Consider the following 23,736-nt stretch of genomic DNA (forward strand, 5'->3'; position numbering starts at 1 on the left):
ATTACTGCATAATTTAAAATAAACTTTAAACAAAAAATATTTAGGAGGTATGGAAGAACCAACGATCAGCGTCTAGAAAACAGGAAGCTCCAGGCTCCTCTCCAGCCATCTCTCTCCTTCCCCGTACCTGGGACGGTATCAGGGACGTGGTCACCCATCACCATGACGGGAGGAGGAGGGTCTTCCGCATCAAGCATGGGTGGAAGTGCCATGGTGGCTGCTCCCACATGGGAGGAGTCCCAGGGTCTCATCCCTTCTTCTCTGTCTTGCATGTCTTTTTGCCTCTATCACATGCCAAATTTGAATGGCCTGAAGTTGGAGCTGAAGGCCTGACAGCAGGCTGGGAGTTGGCTTGATTCTTGGCCCTCTAGGCTAACCCAAGTCAGATAAAGGATGTCTCCATGGGGTCTAGCCTAAAAAGTTTTACTTTTCCCTTTGGGGCTGTTAGCAATTGCGAGCTGGCAGTAAAACAGTGCTTGGCCTCACTTTGTTCTCTGTGCACACACTCACATATACCCAACTAAGGGAAGGTGTTGGGGAGGGATGAATGACAGGCCAGAGCAGGATTCCAGGAAGCCTGGGTTCCCTGGACAAATATTATCATAATCCCATTTTCCTTTCATTCTTTAATACTCCTTTTTGATATAACTATCATCAAGATTGGCTAGATTTTTTAGCTTAGGTGATTGTGGTAGTGACGTCACTTAGATGTAATCACTGGAATCATTTACACCAGATAGCCACTGATTGACCTTTTCTTATCACGTCCTTTAATTCTTTTAAAAAAATTTAACTATTCTAAAAACCATAAAATTTATCATCTTAACCATGTATATCGTTCAGTAGTGTTACGAATATTCACATTGTTATGCAACCAATCTCCAGAATTTTTCCATCTTGCAAAACCGAACTCTGTACTCATTAAAAGACTCCCCATTCCCTCTCTCCCCAGCCCCTGGCAACCACGATTCTACTTTCAGTTTCTACGAAGTTGACTCCTCCAGGTACCTCATGTAATTGGACTCATAAACTGTCTTTTTATGACTGCCTTATTTCACTCAATGTGAAGTCTTCAAGGTCCATCCATGTTGTAGCATGTGCCAGAATTTCCTTCCCTTTTACTGTCTGGCTATTGACATAAACCAGGACCAAAGTGTTAGTACTTGAAACGTGCTCCTAAAAGGAATAATGTGTGCCTTACTGGCCTGGTCTAATGTTAGCACGATTCCATGCGGCTACAGCTGAGCCTGGTGACCCCAGCAACGGTCTCCCTGAGGCTCCAGAGACCTACCCCTGAAAGGAACCCCTCCTTCCATGCTCTGCACTTGTGCTTCATCTGTAAAATACCACTAACTAGAAGATCTCTTTCTAGAACTAGGCAAATGGGTTTTTCCATTGGATTCAGCCTCCAAGGTCAGGTTTTAGGAGCTGATTCAGGGAAGTATCACTATTCATGTAACATCAGCTCAAGGTATTTCCTAGACCTAGGAGGTTAAGAATACCGTTGTTGTAGGAGGAACAGATGCAGGAGGAGAGCCAAAGAGAGAGCTTCCACTATCAGCATCGTCTTCAAAGAGGAGTGACACTCTCTGGGTCTTCTTTTGGCTATACAATCAAACAAAAGGTCAAATTAAAGGCACATTTCTGAGAGTGACAGGGAAATTAATAATAGTCATTGCTGTAATGATAGGCACAAACCGGGGCTGTCCAGGCAAGCCGGGACATGTGAGTGCCCTGCTCACAAGGCAGTATTTCACAACTTTGTTAGAGTCACAGCTCTTCTTTCTTTTTTTAGAATGATCTTGAGATATAATTTACATACCATAAAATTTACCCTTTTACAATATAATATGCAATTCACTGGTTTTCGGTATAGAGTTAACTATCACCACAATGTAACTTCACAATATTTCCATCAACCCAGAATGAAACCCCAGGCCTGTTAATAGTCACTCCCAATTCTCCTTGCCCCTCAGCCCAGGCAAACACTAATTTACTTTCTGTCTCTATAGATTTATCTCTTCTGGATTATTATATACAAATGGAACCATACATGTGATCCTCTGCGACTGGCTGCTTTCAATTAACACGATATTTAAGGTTCGTCCATGTTGTAGCATGTATCAATATTTTGTTTTATTCCTACTTATTGCTGAGTTAAGAGTCCACTGTACGGATATAACACATTTTCTTTATCCTGTCATCGGTTGATAGGATGTTTGGCTTGTTTCCACTTTGTGGCTACTATGAATAATGCTACGATGAACATTCATATACAAGTTTTTGGGTGGAGATATTTTCATTTCGTTTCTCTTGAGCATCTACCTAAGAGTGAAATTAAGTCGTATGGTAACTCCATATGTTTAACTTTTTAAGGAACGGCTGGACTGTTTTCCAAAGTGGCACCATTTTACATTGCCACCAGCACTGTTCTTCCACATGCTCTCCTACACTTGGCTACTGTCTGTAAAAGCAGCATGTTACACCACCAACATGGCCAATGCGCAGTCTACAGAATGCCCTGTGGGCTTTAGTCCAAGTATTCATGTGGAGGAGCACCCAGATCAGCTAAGAGTTCCCAGCCACTGGTGTGACAGCACAGCCCTGCGGAGAACCATCCTCCTAATAGGATGTTTTTCAACGCTGAGAAGATTTCCATCCAAATGAGAAACTTAAGTAACTCAAGCCAACCTTTACGTTCTATAGGGTATCCCAGAAGAAAAAAAAAAAGGTAACAAACTGCACTTAAATCCCTAGCAAAGAAAAATAGTAAGTAGAAGAAATTAGATAAATCCACGAATAAAAACATTTCCCAGCATTGGGGGGCAAAAATATCTTACGAGGGAGAAAATCAAAGACGTTCTCCCTCATATGACTACTAAGTAAGGAATGATTATCACGTCACCCCAAGTAACTGACATCTTGCGAATCAAATACCTTTACTTATTACCACAGACACTGGTTAAATGATTTTTCACAATGACTGTCTCACCTGTCCTTAGCAACAGCAAACAGATCATCTTCATCATCCTCCTCAAAGAGACTGGTCTTTTTCACAGCCTTGGCCTCCTGCTCCTGAGTGGTGCCAGAATCCCTAAGTTTAGACCTATTGTCAGATGCTGAGTTCGTCTGTGAATCAGTAATATTCCACTGGTCCTTAAAATATAAAATATATGTTAAAATCCTGTGGCAATTCAGACTAAGGAAACTGGAAGTAAATTTCCCTAAATATTATTCCTGCATTAAAATAACAGTTTTTCTTTATTTTAACATTGTAGGCAAGGGAGAACTACCACTAACAATGCTAGAAAGAAAAAAATGGAAAATCCATCAAAAATTCATATGTTTGAATAGAAAAAGCAAATTATGTTGTATCATTGTAAGTTGCTTTCAATAAAAAACATTAATATGTCTACAATATCTCCATCCACATCATGCCTTCATAACTTGCCTACAATGTTAAAATAAAGAAAAACAATTATTTTAAAGCAGGAAGATTTTAATGCTCAGGGTTTGTAATGTCACTATATTTAAGGTCTTTTTCTGTACAACTAAATCAGCAGCTAAACCATATTCACTTGCTAGCTCTGCTAATTTGCATCTAGATAGCAAATAAAAATATTTATGTTAAGACTCAAAAAAAAGGAGTTAAACTTGCATAGGATATTCCTACCATGTCTAGCTATAGTTCTTGACTAATGAAACATAATAATCATTTAACAATATAATATAGTCCTAACTCATTTGAATTGGCATATATTATAATTTGAGAGGCATACTTATTTTATTCTCAACTGTTCTGAAAACATTAATCCTTAAGTTAATATACTATACTAAATATCCTTCCAGAAAAAAAAAGAGACAGTTTTGTGAACATAGTCTTCGGTGACTAAACTTCACTGGATATAAAACAGGTAGAAAAAAGAAAATGTTTAGAATAGCTGTAACTCTTAAATCCCATCACAAACAACCTCTTGCTCTTCTCCAGGAGAAATTTTCAACCCACCTCCTCATCACTGCTGAACAACAAGGCAGATGCTTTCTTTCTGGAGGGCTCAGACGGTTTTGCTTTTTCTTGGCTCTGAGTTAGAAGAGATAATGATTGCTTCTTAGCAGCTGTTGCCCCAAAAAGATTATCCTAGAAAAACAAATGGCAGAAGGTATGACAACTTCATACGCATAAAATAAAAAATAAGACAATCTTCCATGTCAAATTGTTAAATAATAAGTCTCTGGTCAAGTACAGAATATATATAATACCTCAACAGGAAAAAAAAATCACAAAATGTCAGTAAATTCCACTTCTCTTATGTAGAACCCTAAAACAATAGTCTATAATCTTCTCTAACTATATTCTCCCTCCACAGAAGGGAAACAGACCACATGGAACTCAAAAGCAAAACACTTGGGAGGGAGCGGGAGGCGGCCAAGGTCACAGAAATAGGAGGAAACCTGGCCCCACTCAGGCCTGCTGTGGGTGGGCCCTCTATGCACATCAGCGAGAGCAGTCCAGCCTGTATGAGAGCCAACAACTTGCACACCTTTCTATAACTTAGAAACCAAAGCAATGAATTAACAGAGAGAAACTGAGAGCTTTCTCCACTCTCTCTCACCTACAAAAGACACACACCTGGGACAGAGGGAAGGAATGACTTGTGTTTTCTGGTTAGTTTTAAAAAGACATAAAAACATAAGCAACAGTTTACTAAATAAAACCACTGGCCTACTAAAGAGCTGATTCTCATAGGTTCAATGGCATATTTTGATTTGTGTATAGTCAAGCATTCCAAAAGTATCTATTATTTTCATTAAGGTAATAGAAACAAAATCATAAAAGGGCCTGAACCCAACCAAGTTAGACAGAAAAACACTCTTAACAATATACTACAGCAGGTGAATAGTCCTGAAATGTAAAGTTTCGATAAAAGGAGCCTTTAAGCAGAGTATGGGAAGGTAGGAAAGGCCATGAGAAAAATGAACTGGTATCTGATGGAGATTCTAATGACAACAGTGAACATTTCCTATGCACTTACTATGTGCCAGGCACAGTGCCAAGAGCTGTACATGAGTTGTTCCAGCTACCACAATGACTCTACATACTATTAAGCCATGTAAGATTCGGGAAGTTTAAGTTACTTGCCCAAGGTCCCTGATTTGCAAGTGAATGCAGGGGTCTGGTGCCAAAGCCCATGAGCTTGGCCACTGCACAGTACTGCATAAGAGGAAAGGTTTGGTTTGTCTTCTCTCTTATTTCCTTCCCCCACTTTGCTCTCTCATCCAGGGTAGGAAAGAAAAACAAGGTGAAGACATGGCTGTCTTCTCTCTATTTGCACTTTATCCAAGACATTCTCATAGGTCATTGGGTATAATAAAGATCCATCCTCCGAAAAGTATTTCTTAAAGGCAGATTTTTAAAATAACATCTACAAAGCCTTCCATAAGAGCTGGGTCAAGAATCTAATGTCCATGGAGCGCCTGGGTGGCTCAGTCGGTTAAGTGTCTGCCTTCAGCTCAGGTCATGATCCAGGGTCCTGGGATCGAGCCCCACAGTGGGCTCCTGCTCAGCAGGGAATCTGCTTCTCCCTCTCCGTCTGCCTCTCCCCTGGCTTGTGCTCTTTCTCTCTCTCTCTCAAATAAATAAAATCTTTAAAAAAATAACAATAATCTAATATCCTGCCCATTGTACAGCTAGGAGTCAAGGAAGAAGTCAGAGAAAAAAACTAAAATATTTTTGTTACATAAGCATCAGATAGTTTAACTGCCTCTCATTACCTCGTTCTACTATATGCGCCTCCGACTATAAAGCTACATCAGCAACGGTTTTCTACTCATCAAAAACTTATTTATCTTGCACGGCAATAACACTGTTTACCTCTTCATCTTCGTCATCAAAAAGCGAGACCGACGCGGGGAGTTTGCTAGGCAGGAGAGATGCATCTTTTGACTTACTCACATTTTGAGAAGAAAACAAATCCTGTTGGATCAAGATTAAAGTTTGTGGTTAACATGACAGATTAGCTTTTAAAGTATCAGTTAAATATAAAACACTGAAGACTATGACATGATGGCTGCATGAGTCTAGGTCTCTTTGTGAGAGGGAAGCTGGCTGAGAAGACTCGTCAGTTTGTCCTAGCAGGTGCAGCACGGACATCCACGTGTGAGAAGGAAGAGGCCCACGTGGAACTCCAGGTGGCCTCACTGGAACTCTGAGGTTTGTAAACTCCCACGTGGACACCACCTTCCAATCAATCTCTTATCATGCTAAAAAGTAACAGTGACTTCCTTTTTTTGTCCAAAGAATCGGAATTAAACAGATTCAATAATGGAAGTAGAGCCTGGATTCCCAAATTACTGCATCTATGACTCTTCTATTTACTAACACCCTCCTCCTCTCCCCTTATAAAAGTATGATACTATTTCTTCCAAATAAATGTGAATTCGGACTTTATTTTAAAACGTTTGGTATTCTACCCGAACTATAGCTAAGAAATGTTGCAAAAGATCTAGTAGACTCTGAAGAAACTTTCAAAATGCAGTAGTGTCAGCCTATAATGCAAATTGAGCTACATGAACTAGAAACATAAAAATAGGACACCTATTCCCTTAGCACAGAAATGTCAATAGCCAAGGGCCAGACAATTAAATAGGACAAGAACACAGTTACTGAGACCCCTCTGGATAATTTCTTCTTATTATGGCATCAGTGCCGACTCTCAAACACAGACCTAATGAATTCATTAACTGAGAAGAGCGCTTCTCAGCCCAGTGGATTCGCCTGGACCCCATGGAGTCCCAGGGGTCCGCTGAGGTAAAGAGGCCACATAGAGGGAGCTACGGGCTCCCATGCCTCTCCTGCATTTTACACATTGGCAAGATTTCACTTACAGAAAGATTTGTTTCACTTTTCCTTGCCTAAGCACCCCGACAGCATCCAATAAAAACAATCTAGGACAATGCACACAGGACAAAGCCTTTGGTGGTGGCTGTGAAACCTGTCTGCAAATTCTTATACACTCCCACCATCAAGAAGTAGAGTCTGGATCCCCGCCCTGGAATCTTGGCGGGCCTTCGGGACTACCTCGACCATGATGACTTCCGAGGCTACGTTACAAAAGCAATATAGCCTCTGCACAGCTCTCTGGGGAATCTCACGTTGAAGCCCTGCTTCAAGAACCCACCTTCCCTGCAGCTGCCATGCTAGGAGACCCCATAAAGATGGAGAGGGGTGTCCCCAAAGCCCCAGCTGTTTGAGTCTTTCCGTCCAGCTACTGGACACCGGAGTGAGAGGATTCTCAGCCCAGCCACCTTCAGACTAGAACCACAGGACAGACCCTAACTGACAAGTACCTGGCTGAACCCAGTCCAGTTCTAGATCATAAGAAATAATAAAACTTACTGGTGTTTGAAGCCACTAAGTTCGGGAGTGATTTATTTCACAGTAACATGGTACTGAAACACCTTTTAAGTCACTGAAATTGATCACATTTGTTTTTTTCATGTAGTCGACAACTGTTATTGGCTTATCAAGTGCCAAGCACTAGCCTAAGTGTTAGAGGTATGAGGAGGAAACAAAACGTCCTGCCCTCACGGAGCTTATTCTAGTTGGGACGGAGATAATGAACAAGTACACATGAAAAGTCACATGGCAACACATATCGTGGGGAACAACAGAGCAGAAGAGAAGGCAAGGAGTGCAGTGTGGCGAGTGCTAGCGGGCTGGCAGTCATGCAAAGGATCGTCAGGGAAAGCCTCAAAGAAACTGTAAAAAGGAAGCAAGGCATCCAGATTCTGGGAAGAGCACTCCCAGAAGGCAGGAGTCAGTGCAGGTGTGCTTGAGGATGAGGAAGCCAGGAGCGTGGGATGAGACCAGAGTGCGAGGCCCCACCATGCTGTGCTCATGTGTCCAGGAGTTTGGCTTAACTGGAGTTGGGTTAATTCCTATCTTCTGTACACTGGCCGTCAATGAAATATAAGCCTCACGGGTTTTATTTACATCAATGGCAATCACTCCACTTCCAAAGAGTTGTACGTCCATCCTGGCTGTTAGTGCAAAGTAACCACAAAAGCTTAATCCAGAGTTCACAATTTCTTGAAATTACATGTAAATCTCTGCCATGTCCATATATTTTTCTGTGAAGGAGATTTCTGACTGCCCGTTATACTCTCAGACAGGTCTCTGATCTCTTAAAGGCCCAGCCTGAGATCAGTTCTGAAAGGACCTTGGCCTGGGAGAGTCAGATAAAGCAGTGACACTTCTGAGAGGGGTGCTGTCCCACAGGAAAGATGCTTCCAGACGGGAACCTTCAAGGACCAAGGCTGTCTGCAAGCACCGCCAGCCCACAAACGGTTACTGGTCACAAGATAAAAGGCTATGCCAGAATACATCCCATACGGCACTAAGCCCGTTATTCAATGAGACTGCTGAAAAAGGAAACAGCGTGTTGATTTCTGTTCTGGTACAAGCACCTCACTGCATTGTGGATCAACAAAGAGCCTTAAATCTGAGCATCCTGAAGAGAGTATTTTTCTCCCAGAAGATGCACTGGATTCAAACCCAACATGAAAAGTATTACTACACATACTGCTTTCTAAGCACATGTGTTCTCAAAACATTAATTTCAAAAAAAGAAGTATTTAATAAAAGGTCTTGTACCTCTACTGAAAAACCCTGATTTAGAAATATTTTGTCATATCCAAGGACTAGTTCCCAGAACTAAGAAAGAGAATTCCTTACCTCAGAGTCCTCTTCATCTGAAAATAAACCTTTTTGAGCCTTTGTTTCTGGCAAGAGCTTGGGATTTTTGCTGGAAGGAAGGGTAACCTTTGTTGGAAAAAAAAAACAAAAACAAAAAACTGAGGGTTAACAACCAAGATAACTGGAAATGAGGGTTTATTCAAACATTCATTTAGAAAACAGACTGAGTCTCTGCTAGGATAAGGCAGCAGGCCATGTGCCAAGGGAATAAAGATGCCGTGGACCTTAAACATGTACAAAGAATTAATGCAAAAGAAGAATCATAAGACAGAATTTAAAAACTGGTATAAGTTAGGAAAGAAGAAAGAAACAGTTCATCAATAAAGTAAATTTCTGGGGCACCTGGGTGGCTCAGTTGGTTAAGCGACTGCCTTCGGCTCAGGTCATGGTCCTGGAGTCCCGGGATCGAGTCCCACATCAGGCTCCCTGCTCAGCAGGGAGTCTGCTTCTCCCTCTGACCCTCCTCCCTCTCATGCTCTCTGTCTCGTTCTCTCTCTCTCAAATAAATAATAAATAAAATCTTTAAAAAATAAATAAATAAATAAAGTAAATTTCTCAGGACAGACAAAGCCTGGACCCAGGAGATGGTACAAGCAAGGACACTCCAGGCAGAGGGAACCGCATGAGAAGAGAAAAACAAGTTAAGCCAGAGGGTGTATCTGGCTGATCAGGGTATTGTATGCAAATGGAACGTGTATACTTGGAGCCAGCACAGGAAGGTGAGCTACCCCTAGGAGCCTGCCAGGTTCTGAATGCTGGGACATAGGTAGTCGGCAGTGGGAAGGTCAGGGTTTTTTAAGATTTTATTTATTTATTTGACAGAGACACAGCGAGAGAGGGAACACAAGCAGGGGGAGTGGGAGAGGGAGAAGCAGGCTTCCCGCCGAGCAGGGAGCCTGACATGGGGCTCGATCCCAGGACCCTGGGATCATGACCAGAGCAGAAGGCAGATGCTTAACGACTGAGCCACCCAGGTGCCCATGGTCAGGGTTTCATAGAAAGGACACACAAGAGGTTCTTTAGAGAAAGGATGATGAGGGGCGCCTGGGTGGCTCAGTCGTTAAGCGTCTGCCTTCGGCTCAGGTCATGGTCCCAGGGTCCTGGGATCGAGTCCTGCATCGGGCTCCCTGCTCCGCGGGAAGCCTGCTTCTCCCTCTCCCACTCCCCCTGCTTGTGTTCCTTCTCTCGCTGTGTCTCTCTCTGTCAAATAAATAAAATCTTTAAAAAAGGATGATCAGGGCACCTGGCTGGCTCAATTGGAAGAGCATGCAACTCTTGATCTCAGGGTCATGAGTTCGAGCCCCATACCGGGTGTAGAGATTACTAAATAAATAAGGGAGCCTGGGTGGCTCAGTCAGTTAAGCATCCAGCTCTTGATTTGGGCTCAGGTCATGATCTCAGGGCCCTGGGATCAAGCCCTGCGTCAGGCTCCATGCTTAGGGGGTGTCTACTTGAGATTCTCTCTCTCCTTCTCCCTCTGCCCCACCCCCTCATGCTCATGTGTGAACAGGCTCTCTCTATAAAATAATCTTTAAGTAAGTAAACAAACAGGGCGCCTGGGTGGCTCAGATGGTTAAGCGTCTGCCTTCGGCTCAGGTCATGATCTCAGGGTCCTGGGATCGAGTCCCGCATCGGGCTCCCTGCTCCTTGGGAGCCTGCTTCTCCCTCTGCCTCTCTCTCTCTGTCTCTAATGAATAAATAAATAAAATCTTTAAAAAAAAAAAAAAAGTAAACAAACAAACTTAAAAAAAGAGAGAGAGAGAGAAAGAGGATGGCTCAAGCTATGCAGGATACCAAGGAAAGGGACAGCAGCCAGAAGAGCTTCAGTGCTGATGCGGATGCATCCTGCTGGCCAAATACAGGTTCATTTAAAACAAACAAACAAAAACAATGATGCTAATGGTTTATAATAGGTTGAACAGAGAATCCATTGATGCTATAGTGATAACTTAAAAAGGAGAAAAGAAAGCTCTTTGGTTCTGTTTGGAAAAATGTTAGCTAATGTAGAAGAAATGAAAGAACTGGAAAAACATTCTTTTGTACCCCTTAACATGATAACTGGTTCAGGAACAGATCATCAATGGAGGTAAAAACCACTGAGCAAGGCAAAAGCCAACAACTGCTCCATCTAGGTGGTAGGTTTTTGGGTGTTCACTATATTCTTTCACCTTGCTGTATGACTAGCGTTCTTCACCATACACCTGAAAGGAAATACCACTTCCCTCTGGGTTCCAAACGAATTAACAAGATGCCCCAAATCAACACTTAACAAGACTTCACTATGTTAAGTGTCCTTCCTGCTCACCTTTTTCTCTGCCCTTGCTTTATTTTCATCTGTCTGATTCACAGTGGCTTCTGGCAGAGCAGCTGCTTTTTCTTGGAACAGATCTCCTTCCTCCTCATCAAAGATATTGGCAGTGGATTTGACTTTGTCTTTAGAAAAGATACCATAGCAGAAAATTTAGTATACTAAAGTCAAAACTCCCACCACTAAATTCATAGATTAAAAAATTCTTCCTTCCCAAGGAATAAATAGAAAAAAATATTATTTTTTAATTAGTTATGAAACAGTATTAAGTTGGAATTTTTCAAAGAACACAAGAGCAGCTCAAATGAAACACAGGACCAGTGGTTGAAACACACGACCATTTGGCTCACACACTCATCCATGCAGCAGAGTCCTAAGCTTAGACTAGCTTGGACTGGCATCAAAGGTAAATAGAGACCAAAGAAAGAAAGATCATTTAAGAAGCAACCACCCTACGAATCTGAGAAGTGAGGATTGGCTCCTCCTTTTAAAAAGTCAAACTACTGGAGTGACTGGGTGGCTCAGTCAGTAGAGCATGTGACTCTTGATCTCAGGGCTGTGAGTTCAAGCCCCATGTTGGGTGTAGAGATTACTTAAAAATCTTTTTTAAAAAGTAATAAATAGGGCGCCTGGGTGGCTCAGATGGTTAAGCGTCTGCCTTCGGCTCAGGTCATGATCCCAGGGTCCTGGGATCGAGTCCCGCATCGGGCTCTCTGCTCCTTGGGAGCCTGCTTCTCCCTCTGCATCTCTCTCTCTCTGTCTCTCATGAATAAATAAATAAAATCTTTAAAAAAAAAAAAAAGTAATAAATAAATAAAAATTAGGAATCAAACTACAGAGACATAGAAAAGCAAATATTGAAATCTCCCCCATAACTCCACCTGCCCACCCAAACAAAACCGCTTTCAGGAACAGTTTAATAGACACATATCTAATTCCCCCAAAGGATATACTGACATTCTCACTTGGGTGATTCACAAATAAGGCTATAAATGATAACGTAATTCTAATAATATTTCATATGATTTGTGTTTTTCACTTAATGTACCTAGAGAATCTTTCCATGTCAACATACATAGACTTCATCGTTTGTAACACTTCACCAAATTCCACTGAACAAGAGACCGTAACTGACCCTAATGACAAGGAGCAGGGCAGCTTCCGGCCTTTCACTACCACGAGCACTGCCGTGGGGAATGAGGTGTGCATCACTGAAAGGAGGATACCAACTTGTGAGCAACCCAGGACAGCAGCAGCTGTCAATGTTATCTGTGATTCTAAATCAGTCCCCACCAGTACTCACTAGGCGAGGGGCCTCCAAGGCCAAGAGAGGCACCACCACCACCTTTATTCGCTGTCATTTCAGTTGGCCTAGATCTGAGTGCTGTATGCGTCCATTTGCATGCTTTCTAAAATAACTAGGCGAGGGCGCCTGGGTGGCTCAGTTGGTTAAGCGACTGCCTTCGGCTCAGGTCATGATCCTGGAGTCCCGGGATCGAGTCCCACATCGGGCTCCCTGCTCGGCGGGGAGTCTGCTTCTCCCTCTGACCCTCCTCCCTCTCGTGCTCTCTGTCTCTCATTCTCTCTCTTGCAAATAAAATCTTAAAAAAAAAAAAAAATAACTAGGCGATGATTTCCCTTAGGTTTCTGCTTCCATCCTTACTTCTCACATTTACCACTGGAAAAGGAGCTTCTCACTGAATCCTGGTCCATCTAGTCTTCCGAAGAGTCCTCTTCTCCTGTTGCTGGAAACTGTGTGCACCCAGTAGTCTATCTAAAACACCAAGTGTTTTTCCACAGACCAGCCATCTCTGACCACCAGGGAGCCTGTTAGAAATGCACAATCACAGGCCCCACCCCACACCCGCCAGGGAATCTCAATGTGCATTCTTTTTTTTTTTTTTTTAAAGATTTTATTTATTTATTTGAGAGAGAGAGAATGAGAGATAGCACAAGAGGGAAGAGAGTCAGAGGGAGAAGCAGACTCCCTGCTGAGCAGGGAGCCCAATGTGGGACTCGATCCCGGGACTCCAGGATCATGACCTGAGCCGAAGGCAGTCGCTTAACCAACTGAGCCACCCAGGAGCCCTCAATGTGCATTCTGACAAGAGTCCCAGGAGAGTCCTCTGGCACATAAACGAACAACTAATTTAAGAAGAGTGACTTCATGAACATGTGGGCTTAAATCTGAGGGGAGAAGGAGAGTGCTAAAGTGGCCAAGGGGCTGAAAACCCTGCCATATAAGAAAGGCCAAGGTTATGTGGGCTTTCCGGCACAGAGAAGAGAAGAGAAGCTGGGAACTGAACAGCTAACGTGTGGCATTCTGCTCATATGATTTACTAAGGGCTGCCAGAAGAAAGTGTGATTAAAACTTCCTCGGTAACTCCCAACATCACAATCAGAAATCTTTAGCAGGTATTACAGGGGAACAGATTTTTAGCTCTCCATAGGGCAGATAATCCTAGTAATTAGTTTCCAAAGCAGGAAAGATGGGTTCAGAAAACAGAGATCTCTAAGGCACTATGACTACGGAAGCCGAGATGACACTCTATGACGGGAATGCTTGAGGAGGGATCCTGTTACTGGAAGACACAGAGAACTTGACAAGCTTTATGTCTTTTTCAGGTCAACATTCTCTCCCTGGCTCAATTCCCAGAAAAAGAGGCTGGAACAGGTACCTGTTTTGGAAGGTTTGCTGCAGGATGCCGCAAAAAAGTCATCGTCATCCTCATCATCAAAGAGGCCAGCAGGTGCTGGAGGGTACGGGCTTTTCCCTGGAGTGGGCTGTTCAGGCTTCTGCGGCTCCTTGGGCTTCTGGGGCTCCTTCAGTGATGGGACAGAGGTGGCACCAAACACATCAGTGTCCCCTGTGGGTGGAGGGACAGAACAGCCACAGCTGTGAGCCAGTGTGGGTGGGTCTCCTGACTTTACAGGGGAAAAAAAAAAAAAAGGACCACCCACCAAGAACATTTAGTTTCAGTCCATCCACAAAACACATTAACAGGACCCAGTAATCCCCATCCTTTACTGCTACAGAACATCCCACGATGCCAATCACCTGGTCACTAAAACACAAGGAAGTCCAAGGCCACTAACTTCTAAAAAATTATGAGCTAACACCAGTGAACGAGCTCTTCCCGTAGGCTATTCGTTGCCCTCTGGAGCTCCTGCTACTCTCAGCTGGCACTTAGATGACAATTTAAAAAATGACAAAATAGTACTTATTTGGTTTTTAAAATAACAAACCCTAAGTCTTGATACCTAAAAATACAGAAACAGCTCCCGCTGGGATTTTCTTTCCAGGTTTGGAGGATGAAGACACTAAAAACGAAAAAGAAAAAAATAACCACTTCAGAAAAGATGACTTTTCTTGTTAAATGTACCTTATTGAAATATGTACAACACAATACATAGCTAATTGGAAACCTTTTAAAGCTAATTTTTCCTAAAAGAGCCATTTTAAAACTCCTTAGCTTTAGTTCAGTCTTCTCTCTACGCACAGTACTTTTTTCTTGGTACTAATATAATCTAAGCTGTGATTCCCATGGACGATTCCTCTGAGTCTGGTCAAACAATAGCACTGGGGTGGGCTGGAGAGGCCAAGGAAGGGGTAAAGCACAGAAGGGAAGGAAAAGGCAGAGCAAGCAGGGCTCCTTAACAGTTTTGGCTCTATGCATTCCACCCGGAGAACAAACAAGTAGAAGAGAACACCAAAAAATGTGAAATATCAACAACAACGAAAATGAAGACAGTAACAGTAAGGAGGGAAACTAGCATCCACTGATGCCAGGAAGTAGAGCGCAGGAACAGCAGAACACCAAGCCAGCCAGCATCACAGCAAGCCCAAAATCTGATGACTGGTGGTCCAAGGAGACCGCTCACTTCAATTAACTAATTCCCAAATCCCAAGAACTACCACATACCTAATGGAATAAAATTTGTCACTTTTTTTTTTTCCTTTTTCACGTGTGCTCCACAGATGATTCTGATGCACACCAGATCATGGAATTACTGGCCTCCAATTTATATGCAGAATTCTGGAAGTGCTTTTTTGAATTAAACATGATTAAATTAAAACATCCTCAACACGGCTACAGAGTACTTTTCCTGTTTGACTTTTTATGAATTCTCTATTAAGAAAGAAACAAAGGAGGGCGTGTGATGTAATGAGCACTAGGCATTATATAAGACTGATGAATCACAGGCCTGTACCTCTGAAATCAATAAGTATGTTAGTTAATTGAATTTACATTAAAAAATGTTTAAAAAAATAAAAAATTTAAAAAAAGAGACAAAACTGTGATGTGGGTTTACAGATGGTACTTTTTGTCTTTTCCAAGACATGAATTAGAGAAAATGAGCTGCTCTTAACTAGACCAAGGCAAGCAAAACAGCTTCCTGCCTAACAAAGAAGCAAGGCTTGGGAACAACTTCAGGGGTTCCATCCCCTACTGAGAAGTAAGCAGTTCTGGAATTCTGTTCGCGAACAAGAGGAGTCAGCCTCAATCCAAGCTTACCTGCATTAACAGAGCTTCGAGCTTCCCGATCCTGAGGGGCTTCTGTGAAGAGGTCACTCTAGTTGCAATAAAGTACAGGACACGAAATTTCAAAAAAGCAAAGGAAAATGTAGCTGCACTTGAGGATTTCTAAAGAAAAGTACCTTGTAAAGTTTAAAGATCCATATTTACTGTTCTGCCAGAAATGTAGTTCCAAAGTGAAAACTATGGCAAAATCATACCTTTAAATAGTTTACGTCTATCCAGGAATTAATTACAAACATGGAAGAAGACAACAGATAAAGTAAGAAACAACCGCCTGATCAAGTAAATTATTCACCATAAATACTCTCACATCCTCTCTCCACCTAACAAAGGGCATCAGGATACAGTATTTTCTCACTTTGTGATCCTTAGTTCAAAATCTCCCAAAATATGAGAAAAGTAGAAGCAACTTGCAACTAAGAAGCCATTTTTTCCCTACTAATTGTGGACCCATGACACAACTAGGGGGATCTTCATTGATTGTCATGGACTCACCTCCTCATCCTCATCATCGAAAAGTCCCTTCCCTCCACTGAACAGGCCACCTCGAGAGCCAAATGGGGAGAAATCTTCATCGGTCAGCTTGGGGGGTCCGAATAAGTTGTCCTCCTCATCTAACAAGCAGAAAGGGAAATGTTTTGGAGGGAGAGTTAAAGATGGGTTTGGAACTCAAATTTCCAGGGTTAGCCTTTACAGCATCTCCAAGACTGGCATGGAGTGTATCTAACCATATGTAACAAGGAGTACTTGAGGGCCAGCAGTCCGAGGAATTCCAAACAAAATTCATTAAGCAGTCCAATGAATCCCTTAAAAGGCTCTCTGGGTTCCCACCCTTAACTCTGTAAATGTCTGAAGCAAGGTGAATTCTGTAGGTGATCCCTTTCATCTAGATGTTTCTCTGGAAGCAAGTACCTGGTTCAAATTCCTTTAAGACCTATCCCACCAAGAATTTGGGAGAAGGAGGGCAGACTGAACAAAGGTCTGTAGATTGACATAGTCACAAGTAGGAATGTAATGGATGTTACTGTTAAATATGAAAGGCTCTGATACATTCTTTATTGAAAACAAATGCTAGAGATCCCTAGTTTCTATACACCTTCAGAGAATTCTAGAAAAACAGCTAATGATCGTTATAAAAGTTAGTAATTCAAATCTTTACAGCATTCTGACTGCACACCCAACTCTCCTCCCAGCATCCCAAAGCATACTTTTAAAAGCTTTGGAAATGAGAATACAGAGACCCCATTTGTCGGCATTTAAAGTGGAATTCTATGAATTACGAAAGTGATATTCCTGAATCAAGAGCCTCCTAAAATAACAGAATGGAGGGGAAAGGCTTACCATCTGAGGGAGTTTTCCTTTCCTTCTTCTCCTTCAATGTCTTCCGAGGTTTTGCTTCTCCTGGGGACAACGCTTGAAGAGTGTTTCACAGTTTTAACCATACAGAGTCTACCCTTAATATTTTTTTTTTTAAGATTTTATTTATTTATTTGAGAAAGAGAGGAGGAGAGACAGTGAGAGAGTACAAGCGGGGAGGAGAGGGAGAAGCGGGCTCCCTGCAGAGCAAGAAGCCCAATGCGGGGCTCGATCCCAGGACCCTGGGATCATGACCTGAGCCAAAGTCAGATGCTTAACTGACTGAGCCACCCAGGGCCCCTATGCTTTTTGTCATCCCTGGGGCTCCGAAGCTAAGAGCAGGACATTCAACTCTGTGTCTCAGCTCTACCTTAGAACTTCAGTCAGTACCTCACTCAAGCTGAAAGAACTATTCTGACATCATTCCATCCTGTTCAATCACTAGAATATACTATATAGTACATTTGTGTTTAGTCAAAATACAGAAGTAAATATAAGTGAGAGATTCTTAATCTGGGGCCTGTGATTCTCTGGGGCATCTATTAATCCCCTGAAACTGCATATAAAATGTGATACAGATATGTATATGTACATTTTTCTTGGGGGGTTCCACAATGTTCAGTTATCAAATAGTCTATAAACCAAAAAAAGAATAAGCCTCTCATGCCTCAGTAAAATTACACAGGGAAATATGCTGTCAGTGAAGCCCAGCAGAGGGGCCTGCACTCCCCCCCAACCCTGTTAACTCATCTCAATGACGTACCTGTTCGCCCCTCTTCCACCTGGCTTGTAGCCTCCCCTCTGATTCGAGCTGCCAGCTCATCGGCAAATGATGTAGGTCTACTTTTTTTCTACAGGCAGAAAAGATCAAAAGTATCACTTTTTTTGGTAACACGCGAACTAGTACAGTTTACTTTTGATACCTAACAAAACTATGTAAACAAAGGCAAAGGAATTGAACTGATTAAAAATTTAACTAAATGAATTTAAACATATGCACCCTATATAGATCACTTGAGAAACAGGACTCCCTTCACAGGGAGATGCTCCTTATTTGCTTATTTTGTTTAAATACCTCACTTTAATCCTGAAAGAGCCAGATGAGGGTGGGAAAAGGATAGGAGTATTAGGGAACTGAACAGACTCTGGAACTGAATAGACCTGAATGATCTGACTTGTAAAACTGTAACAATTGGAAGAGAAAGTGGTCCTCGTAAGGCAACTAGTGATGCTCAACCATTACTTTCAAAAATGTAAACGTACAAATATAATGCAAAATGAGACGGTTACGAATATAAATGACAATAAAACTAGTGAGTCCTCAGTGCCATTTCTAAAACCTTGTCAAGGGAGTTAACTGTAGTGTTTCTTACAGGTCTAGCATTTTCTTCAATGTCCTCAATATCTTCCTCCTCCTTCTCAGAGTCCACGAAAATGTCACAGCCATCATCATCCTCTTCTTCATCACTCATTTGCGCAGTGTGCTAAGAGTATAAACCTAGAGGTTAGAACTAGGAGATAAGGTCATCAAGCTGAAAAAGAGATACTACTACCACTTAGACTACAGGCAAAACAGTGACAGACTGTCAAACAAGGGGGATGATGCTGACGATGCAGTGAAAGTCTCAAAGCAATAAATGCGCTAGAACAAATGACACACAAGATTTATTTTCAGTGCAAATACTACACACAGAATAGCAAACACCGAAATACGTAAAATGTCCACCACTGGAGAAATGATAAACTAAATAAGCATCGTCTCATCTTGATAAAAATACTAATAATTAAAAGGAATAAGCTGTTAACAACTGCAGAAGCATCCAAGGCATCAAGTGAAACAAATGCTGAATGAGAAACCAAGCAGGATACCCTGCCCCCGCACCCAAACACCTACCTCGTTTCTAAGGACACAGATATATTTGAAAAAGCAAAGAAAAGCACTTATACCCCCAGATCACAACACCAGTTACCTCTGAAAGAGTGTGGGATAATGAGGACTGGAGGGCTCAAACTAAGCTTTACCTGTGAAGTTCTAATTTTTATAAAAGCAGCCACTGGTAGGTATCATTTGTATAAACTGTGTGAGGTACTATGCTAAAAGCACTTTATTTTTTTTTATTAACATATAAGGTATTATTTGTTTCAGGGGTACAGGTCTGTGATTCATCAGTCTTACACAATTCACAGCGCTCACCATAGCACGTATCCTCCCCAATGTCCATCCCCCAACCACCCCATCCCTCTAAAAGCACTTTATTAACTATTTTAATCCTTAGGACCCTGAGGCTCACTGGGGCACACAAAACCAGTCTATCTTTAACAATACAAATAAATGGTTAGGCCAATGCTTTTAATCACTATATTGTATTATTTCAAAGTCTGAATTTATCAATCTTAATAGTAAGTTCCATAGAAAAATAAATATCCTCTAAAGACCAATTCTTAAATGGCCTCTGTGAATACAACTGGGAAAATACTATGTGCCAACCAACAGGTACGAAATCCTTTATTTGGTAGTTGAAAATTTTTGTGAAAAAATATTTCCCAATTAGGAAGCTGAAATGCAAATTGGGACTATCTCAATATACCATTGTACGTATATTATGGTAGCAAAAATCATAATCCCAGGGCTGATGAGATTATAAGAAAGTCATTATGCATAATCTGCAATGAGACAATAATATCAAGAGCCTTTACTCTAATTCTACACTATCTCATTCCTAAGGAAACCGTTCACATAAGCAAAGGATTTCTGTGTAGGGGAATACTGAATGCAGCATTATCTCAAAAATAAACCCTGGAAATAAACCATGTCCCATATAAATTTATAAACTATGAAAAGTATCATTGTATTACTATACTTAAAATACAGAGTTCACAAAACAAAATTACGAATGATTCAAAATGTAAGAAAATACTTTTAATATGTTAACATAAAAGAGCAGAAAATATACGATGCATGTTAGGAAAAGAATACATCCTTAGAAGGGCATACAAAAATTAAGACTGCTATGCTAACACAGTAGGATTAGATTTGTACCTTTTGAGTGTTCCTTAACCTTACTGCTATATTATCTCAAATTTTAAAATAGGGGAGGGGGATTCATGTGAAACAGTTTAGCTTGAGTAACTAGGCCTTCCTTTTTTTTTTTTTTAATTTTATTTATTTGAGAGAGAGAGAGCACATGAGACGGGGGAGGGTCAGAGGGAGCAGCAGACTCCCCGCTGAGCAGGGAGCCCGATGCGGGACTCGATCCCGGGACTCCAGGATCACGACCTGAGCCGAAGGCAGTCGCTTAACCAACTGAGCCACCCAGGCGCCCTAGGCCTTCTTTTAGAGGCTATGTTTCCCAATTGTTTTTTTCACTTCTCTGTTTTCTAAGAAAAATGAAAATAAAATATAAAGCAAAACTGAAAACAAACAAAACCAACAACAATAAAAAAAAAAACCCAAGGCAGTAGTTAACTTAAAAACATGAAATGCTTGGGGGCGCCTGGGTGGCTCAGTCCTTAAGCGTCTGCCTTCAGCTCAGGTCACGATCCCAGCGTCCTGGGATCGGGCCCCGCATCAGGCTCCCTGCTTGGCAGGAAGCCTGCTTCTCCCTCTCCCACTCCCCCTGCTCGTGTTCCCTCTCTCACTGTGTCTCTCTCTGCCAAATAAATAAATAAAATCTTAAAAAAAAAAGAAATGCTTGAAGGAAAATTAGCTGTAAAAATAAGGACTAAATCCTTACTTTCTCATAAGTCATTCTAAGTAATTTTTTATTGAATTTTTTATTGTTTTAATTCCAATATAATTAACATACAGTGTTACATTAGTTTCAGGTGTACAATACAGTGATTCAACAATTCCTTATGTTACTCAGTGCAATCCCCTTCACCTATTTCACCCATCCCCCCACCCGGCTCGCCTCAAACAAGTAATTTCAGCATGTACTTAGTATACATGCTATGCTTCAGTTAAAATTTAAAAGCAAAGTCACTGTAGTACATGAGACTCACCCGGTTTTGATCATTGTCACTATGATTAGCAAAATCTTCATCTGACTCCTTTAGGGGGAAAAAAAAGCTTTGTTGTTAATACAGAATTTACTCACAAGCACAGAAATGATTTCAGGTCTAAGTCTCTGGGGCACATCTATACTCAGTCTCTTTGTACTGCTTACTGGTCACCTGGAGTATCAAGGTGCAGATAAAGTAGACAGTTGGCAGTATCACCAAGAGTTGTTCAGGCTAACATGTAATTTTTGTGGCTAATTTAAACATCTCTAATAATTTGCTCATACCTATCTGCACTATCATTGCTAACCTCTGAATTTAAAGTAATAGTTGCACATTTAATTCATTAAATTATCACAAGTTGGTTTGTGTGATTTTACATTTTGGACTCCACTCTCTACATTCCCTCTAACTAGGATAACTACCAAATCAGGCCCAAGAGGGGGAACATCAGTGTTTCCCACCAGCAATTAGGTAAAGAATTGCATCGAATGCTAAAAGCACAGGATTCAGCTACTGACCATCAGTTATAGCGAGATTATTTAGGAAAAGCTTATTTCCTGCTGTTAGGTGCTTTGTTTGGAGGGCCAGCGGAAGGAGGGCAGGGGAGGAGGAATGTGGGAAGAGGGGAGGAGGAGAAGAGAGGAGCATACAATATTGTCTCCTTTCAGGAATCCACACTCAAGAACTATCCTTCACACATTAGTTACAAATACTCGTATCAAGGATCAACCCCAGATACAACAATGGTCAAGGTCCACAGACCCCAAGGCCCTAGAGCAGGGAGTCAAATCACGCTCTGTAGATATGAAGATACTAGAGCCAGCAGCAAAGTGAAAATGTAAGTGAATGCTTCGAGCATTCTTCTGGTAGGTTTTATAGTATAAACAAGTTTTAAATAAGGACTTTTTCCCTAAAATTATTCCAAAATAGAACTTATTCAAAGACTGCATTGCAGTCAGATTCTACCAAAATATTTAAGCTGCAGGCCTGGTGGGGAGGTGGGAGGGAGGGGAACGGTAAAAGAGATTAAAATAGTTTTCCTTGCTTTTGTACACAAGACAGAAAGGAAATTGGGGCGCCTGGGTGGCTCAGTCGGTTAAGCGGCTGCCTTCGGCTCAGGTCATGATCCCAGGGCCCTGGGATCGAGCCCTGCATTGGGCTCCCTGCTCGGCAGGGAGCCTGCTTCTCCCTCTCCCTCCGCCTGCCTCTCTGCCTACTTGCTCTCTCTCTCTCTCTCTCTGTCAAATAAATAAATAAATAAATCTTTAAAAAAAAAAAAAAGACAGAAAGGAAACTTAATCGTAAGGGAAAAACCTCAGATTATGGCTACTATCACTGTTAAAAAATTTGTGAAAAGAGATTGCTAATTAACAAATATTTATTTAGCCTGCTAAACACACCCTAAGGTTCCTGCCCACCATGACCTAGAGACACCAAACAGCCCTTACCTCTTCTTCGTTCTCTTCACTGTCTGCAATACTGCCACGATCACTGCCTACTGACCCCTCTGGTTAGAAGAAAGAAAAAGCGTTATCGCCAATATTCATAATAAAACATCCTTAATTCCTTCTCAAAATCACAAACCACCTACATCAGCATCACAGAGATTTTGATAAAAGTATCTATACACATTAACTGGAACTAAAAGTATCTTCACTATAGTGAGGAATGAAACATTTACATAGCCTTAAAGGATCTCCCCACAAGGTACTTATTAACTACAAAAAAAGTTAATTACCAAGGGAAAAAACTGGCCTGCACTCTTCAAAAATGTCAAAGCTATAAAAAGCAAAGAAAGGGGGTGCCTGGGTGGCTCAGTCGTTGAGCGTCCGCCTCCGGCTCAGGTCATGATCCCAGGGTCCTGGGATCGAGCCCTGCATTGGGCTCCCTGCTCCGCGGGAGGCCTGCTTCTCCCTCTCCCTCTCCCACTCCCCTTGCTTGTGCTCTCTCTCTCTGTGTCAAATAGATAAATACAATCTTAAAAAAATAAAAAAAATAAAAACAAAGAAAGGCTGAGAAATTATATCAGATTAAAAGAAGACCAGAGATTTGACAAGTAAATGCAGTGAGTAATCCCAGACTGGAACCTAGACCAGAGGGAAAAGAACCTGTAAAGGACGTAACTGGGACAACTGGCAAAATCTGAAATACAACTGAGGATTAGCTAATAGAATTACATCCAAGAAAATTTTTTGACTTTGATAATATACTGTGGCTACATATGAGACTGTCCTTGATTTTAGAAAATACCCAGAGAAATATTTTGGAGTAACAGGACATGATGTCTGCCTCTCACAAACAGATTCAGAAAAAAAGTATTATGTATATAGAGAGAGAAAAATCAAACAAATGTGATGGAATGTTAACAACTGGTAAACCTGAGTGAAGGGTACAGAGGAGTTCTTTGTACTATTCTGGTAACATTAAGGTAAAGTTTGAAATTATTTTAGAATAAAAAGATGTAAACCTAAAAGTAACAAAAATATTTGGCGCAAAAGAATACCTTCACTAGACAGCTCTCCGAGACCTACATCTTCCTGCTCCATGAAGAGCTTTGACCCAATTAAATAAGGTAAAGGACGATCAATGTATAGATCCTGTAAAGAATGAAAGATAATCGCCATTAAATATTCAGGTTGAAAAATAAGTTTCCCACTTGACATCTTTGTTCCACCTGACTATCCAAAACAAGTTACATAATGAGAGTGAAGAATAAGAAACAGCAGGATTCAAAGTCCAAAAAAAAAAAAATCACTGACTTTTTAAAAAGTCAA

At 41.5% G+C, this 23,736-nt stretch overlaps 1 protein-coding gene across 6 annotated transcripts in view; it reads right to left on the reverse strand.

The window, feature by feature from the left end:
- The window catches only part of WASHC2A (WASH complex subunit 2A), a 52,745-nt gene that overhangs the window by 17,341 nt on the left and 11,668 nt on the right, over positions 1-23,736 (reverse strand). For 4 of the 6 annotated variants that reach the window (XM_078077439.1, XM_036119926.2, XM_036119925.2 and 1 more), the window contains exons 6-21: positions 23,466-23,559; positions 22,411-22,469; positions 20,963-21,010; positions 18,334-18,444; positions 17,724-17,811; positions 16,946-17,017; positions 16,100-16,218; positions 15,581-15,638; positions 14,325-14,384; positions 13,742-13,930; positions 11,061-11,188; positions 8,735-8,821; positions 5,873-5,974; positions 4,007-4,138; positions 2,993-3,156; positions 1,503-1,605 (exon numbers count right to left, since the gene is read on the reverse strand). In XM_078077439.1, the coding sequence (XP_077933565.1) occupies positions 1,503-1,605; positions 2,993-3,156; positions 4,007-4,138; positions 5,873-5,974; positions 8,735-8,821; positions 11,061-11,188; positions 13,742-13,930; positions 14,325-14,384; positions 15,581-15,638; positions 16,100-16,218; positions 16,946-17,017; positions 17,724-17,811; positions 18,334-18,444; positions 20,963-21,010; positions 22,411-22,469; positions 23,466-23,559 (1,614 nt within the window). The remainder of the gene's footprint in view (positions 1-1,502; positions 1,606-2,992; positions 3,157-4,006; positions 4,139-5,872; positions 5,975-8,734; positions 8,822-11,060; positions 11,189-13,741; positions 13,931-14,324; positions 14,385-15,580; positions 15,639-16,099; positions 16,219-16,945; positions 17,018-17,723; positions 17,812-18,333; positions 18,445-20,962; positions 21,011-22,410; positions 22,470-23,465; positions 23,560-23,736) is intronic. The other 2 variants (XM_036119922.2, XM_036119928.2) reach the window with 2 other exon arrangements.

The sequence above is a fragment of the Halichoerus grypus genome, chromosome 7 (genome assembly GCF_964656455.1).
Source record: "Halichoerus grypus chromosome 7, mHalGry1.hap1.1, whole genome shotgun sequence".
NCBI classification, from domain to species: domain Eukaryota; kingdom Metazoa; phylum Chordata; class Mammalia; order Carnivora; family Phocidae; genus Halichoerus; species Halichoerus grypus.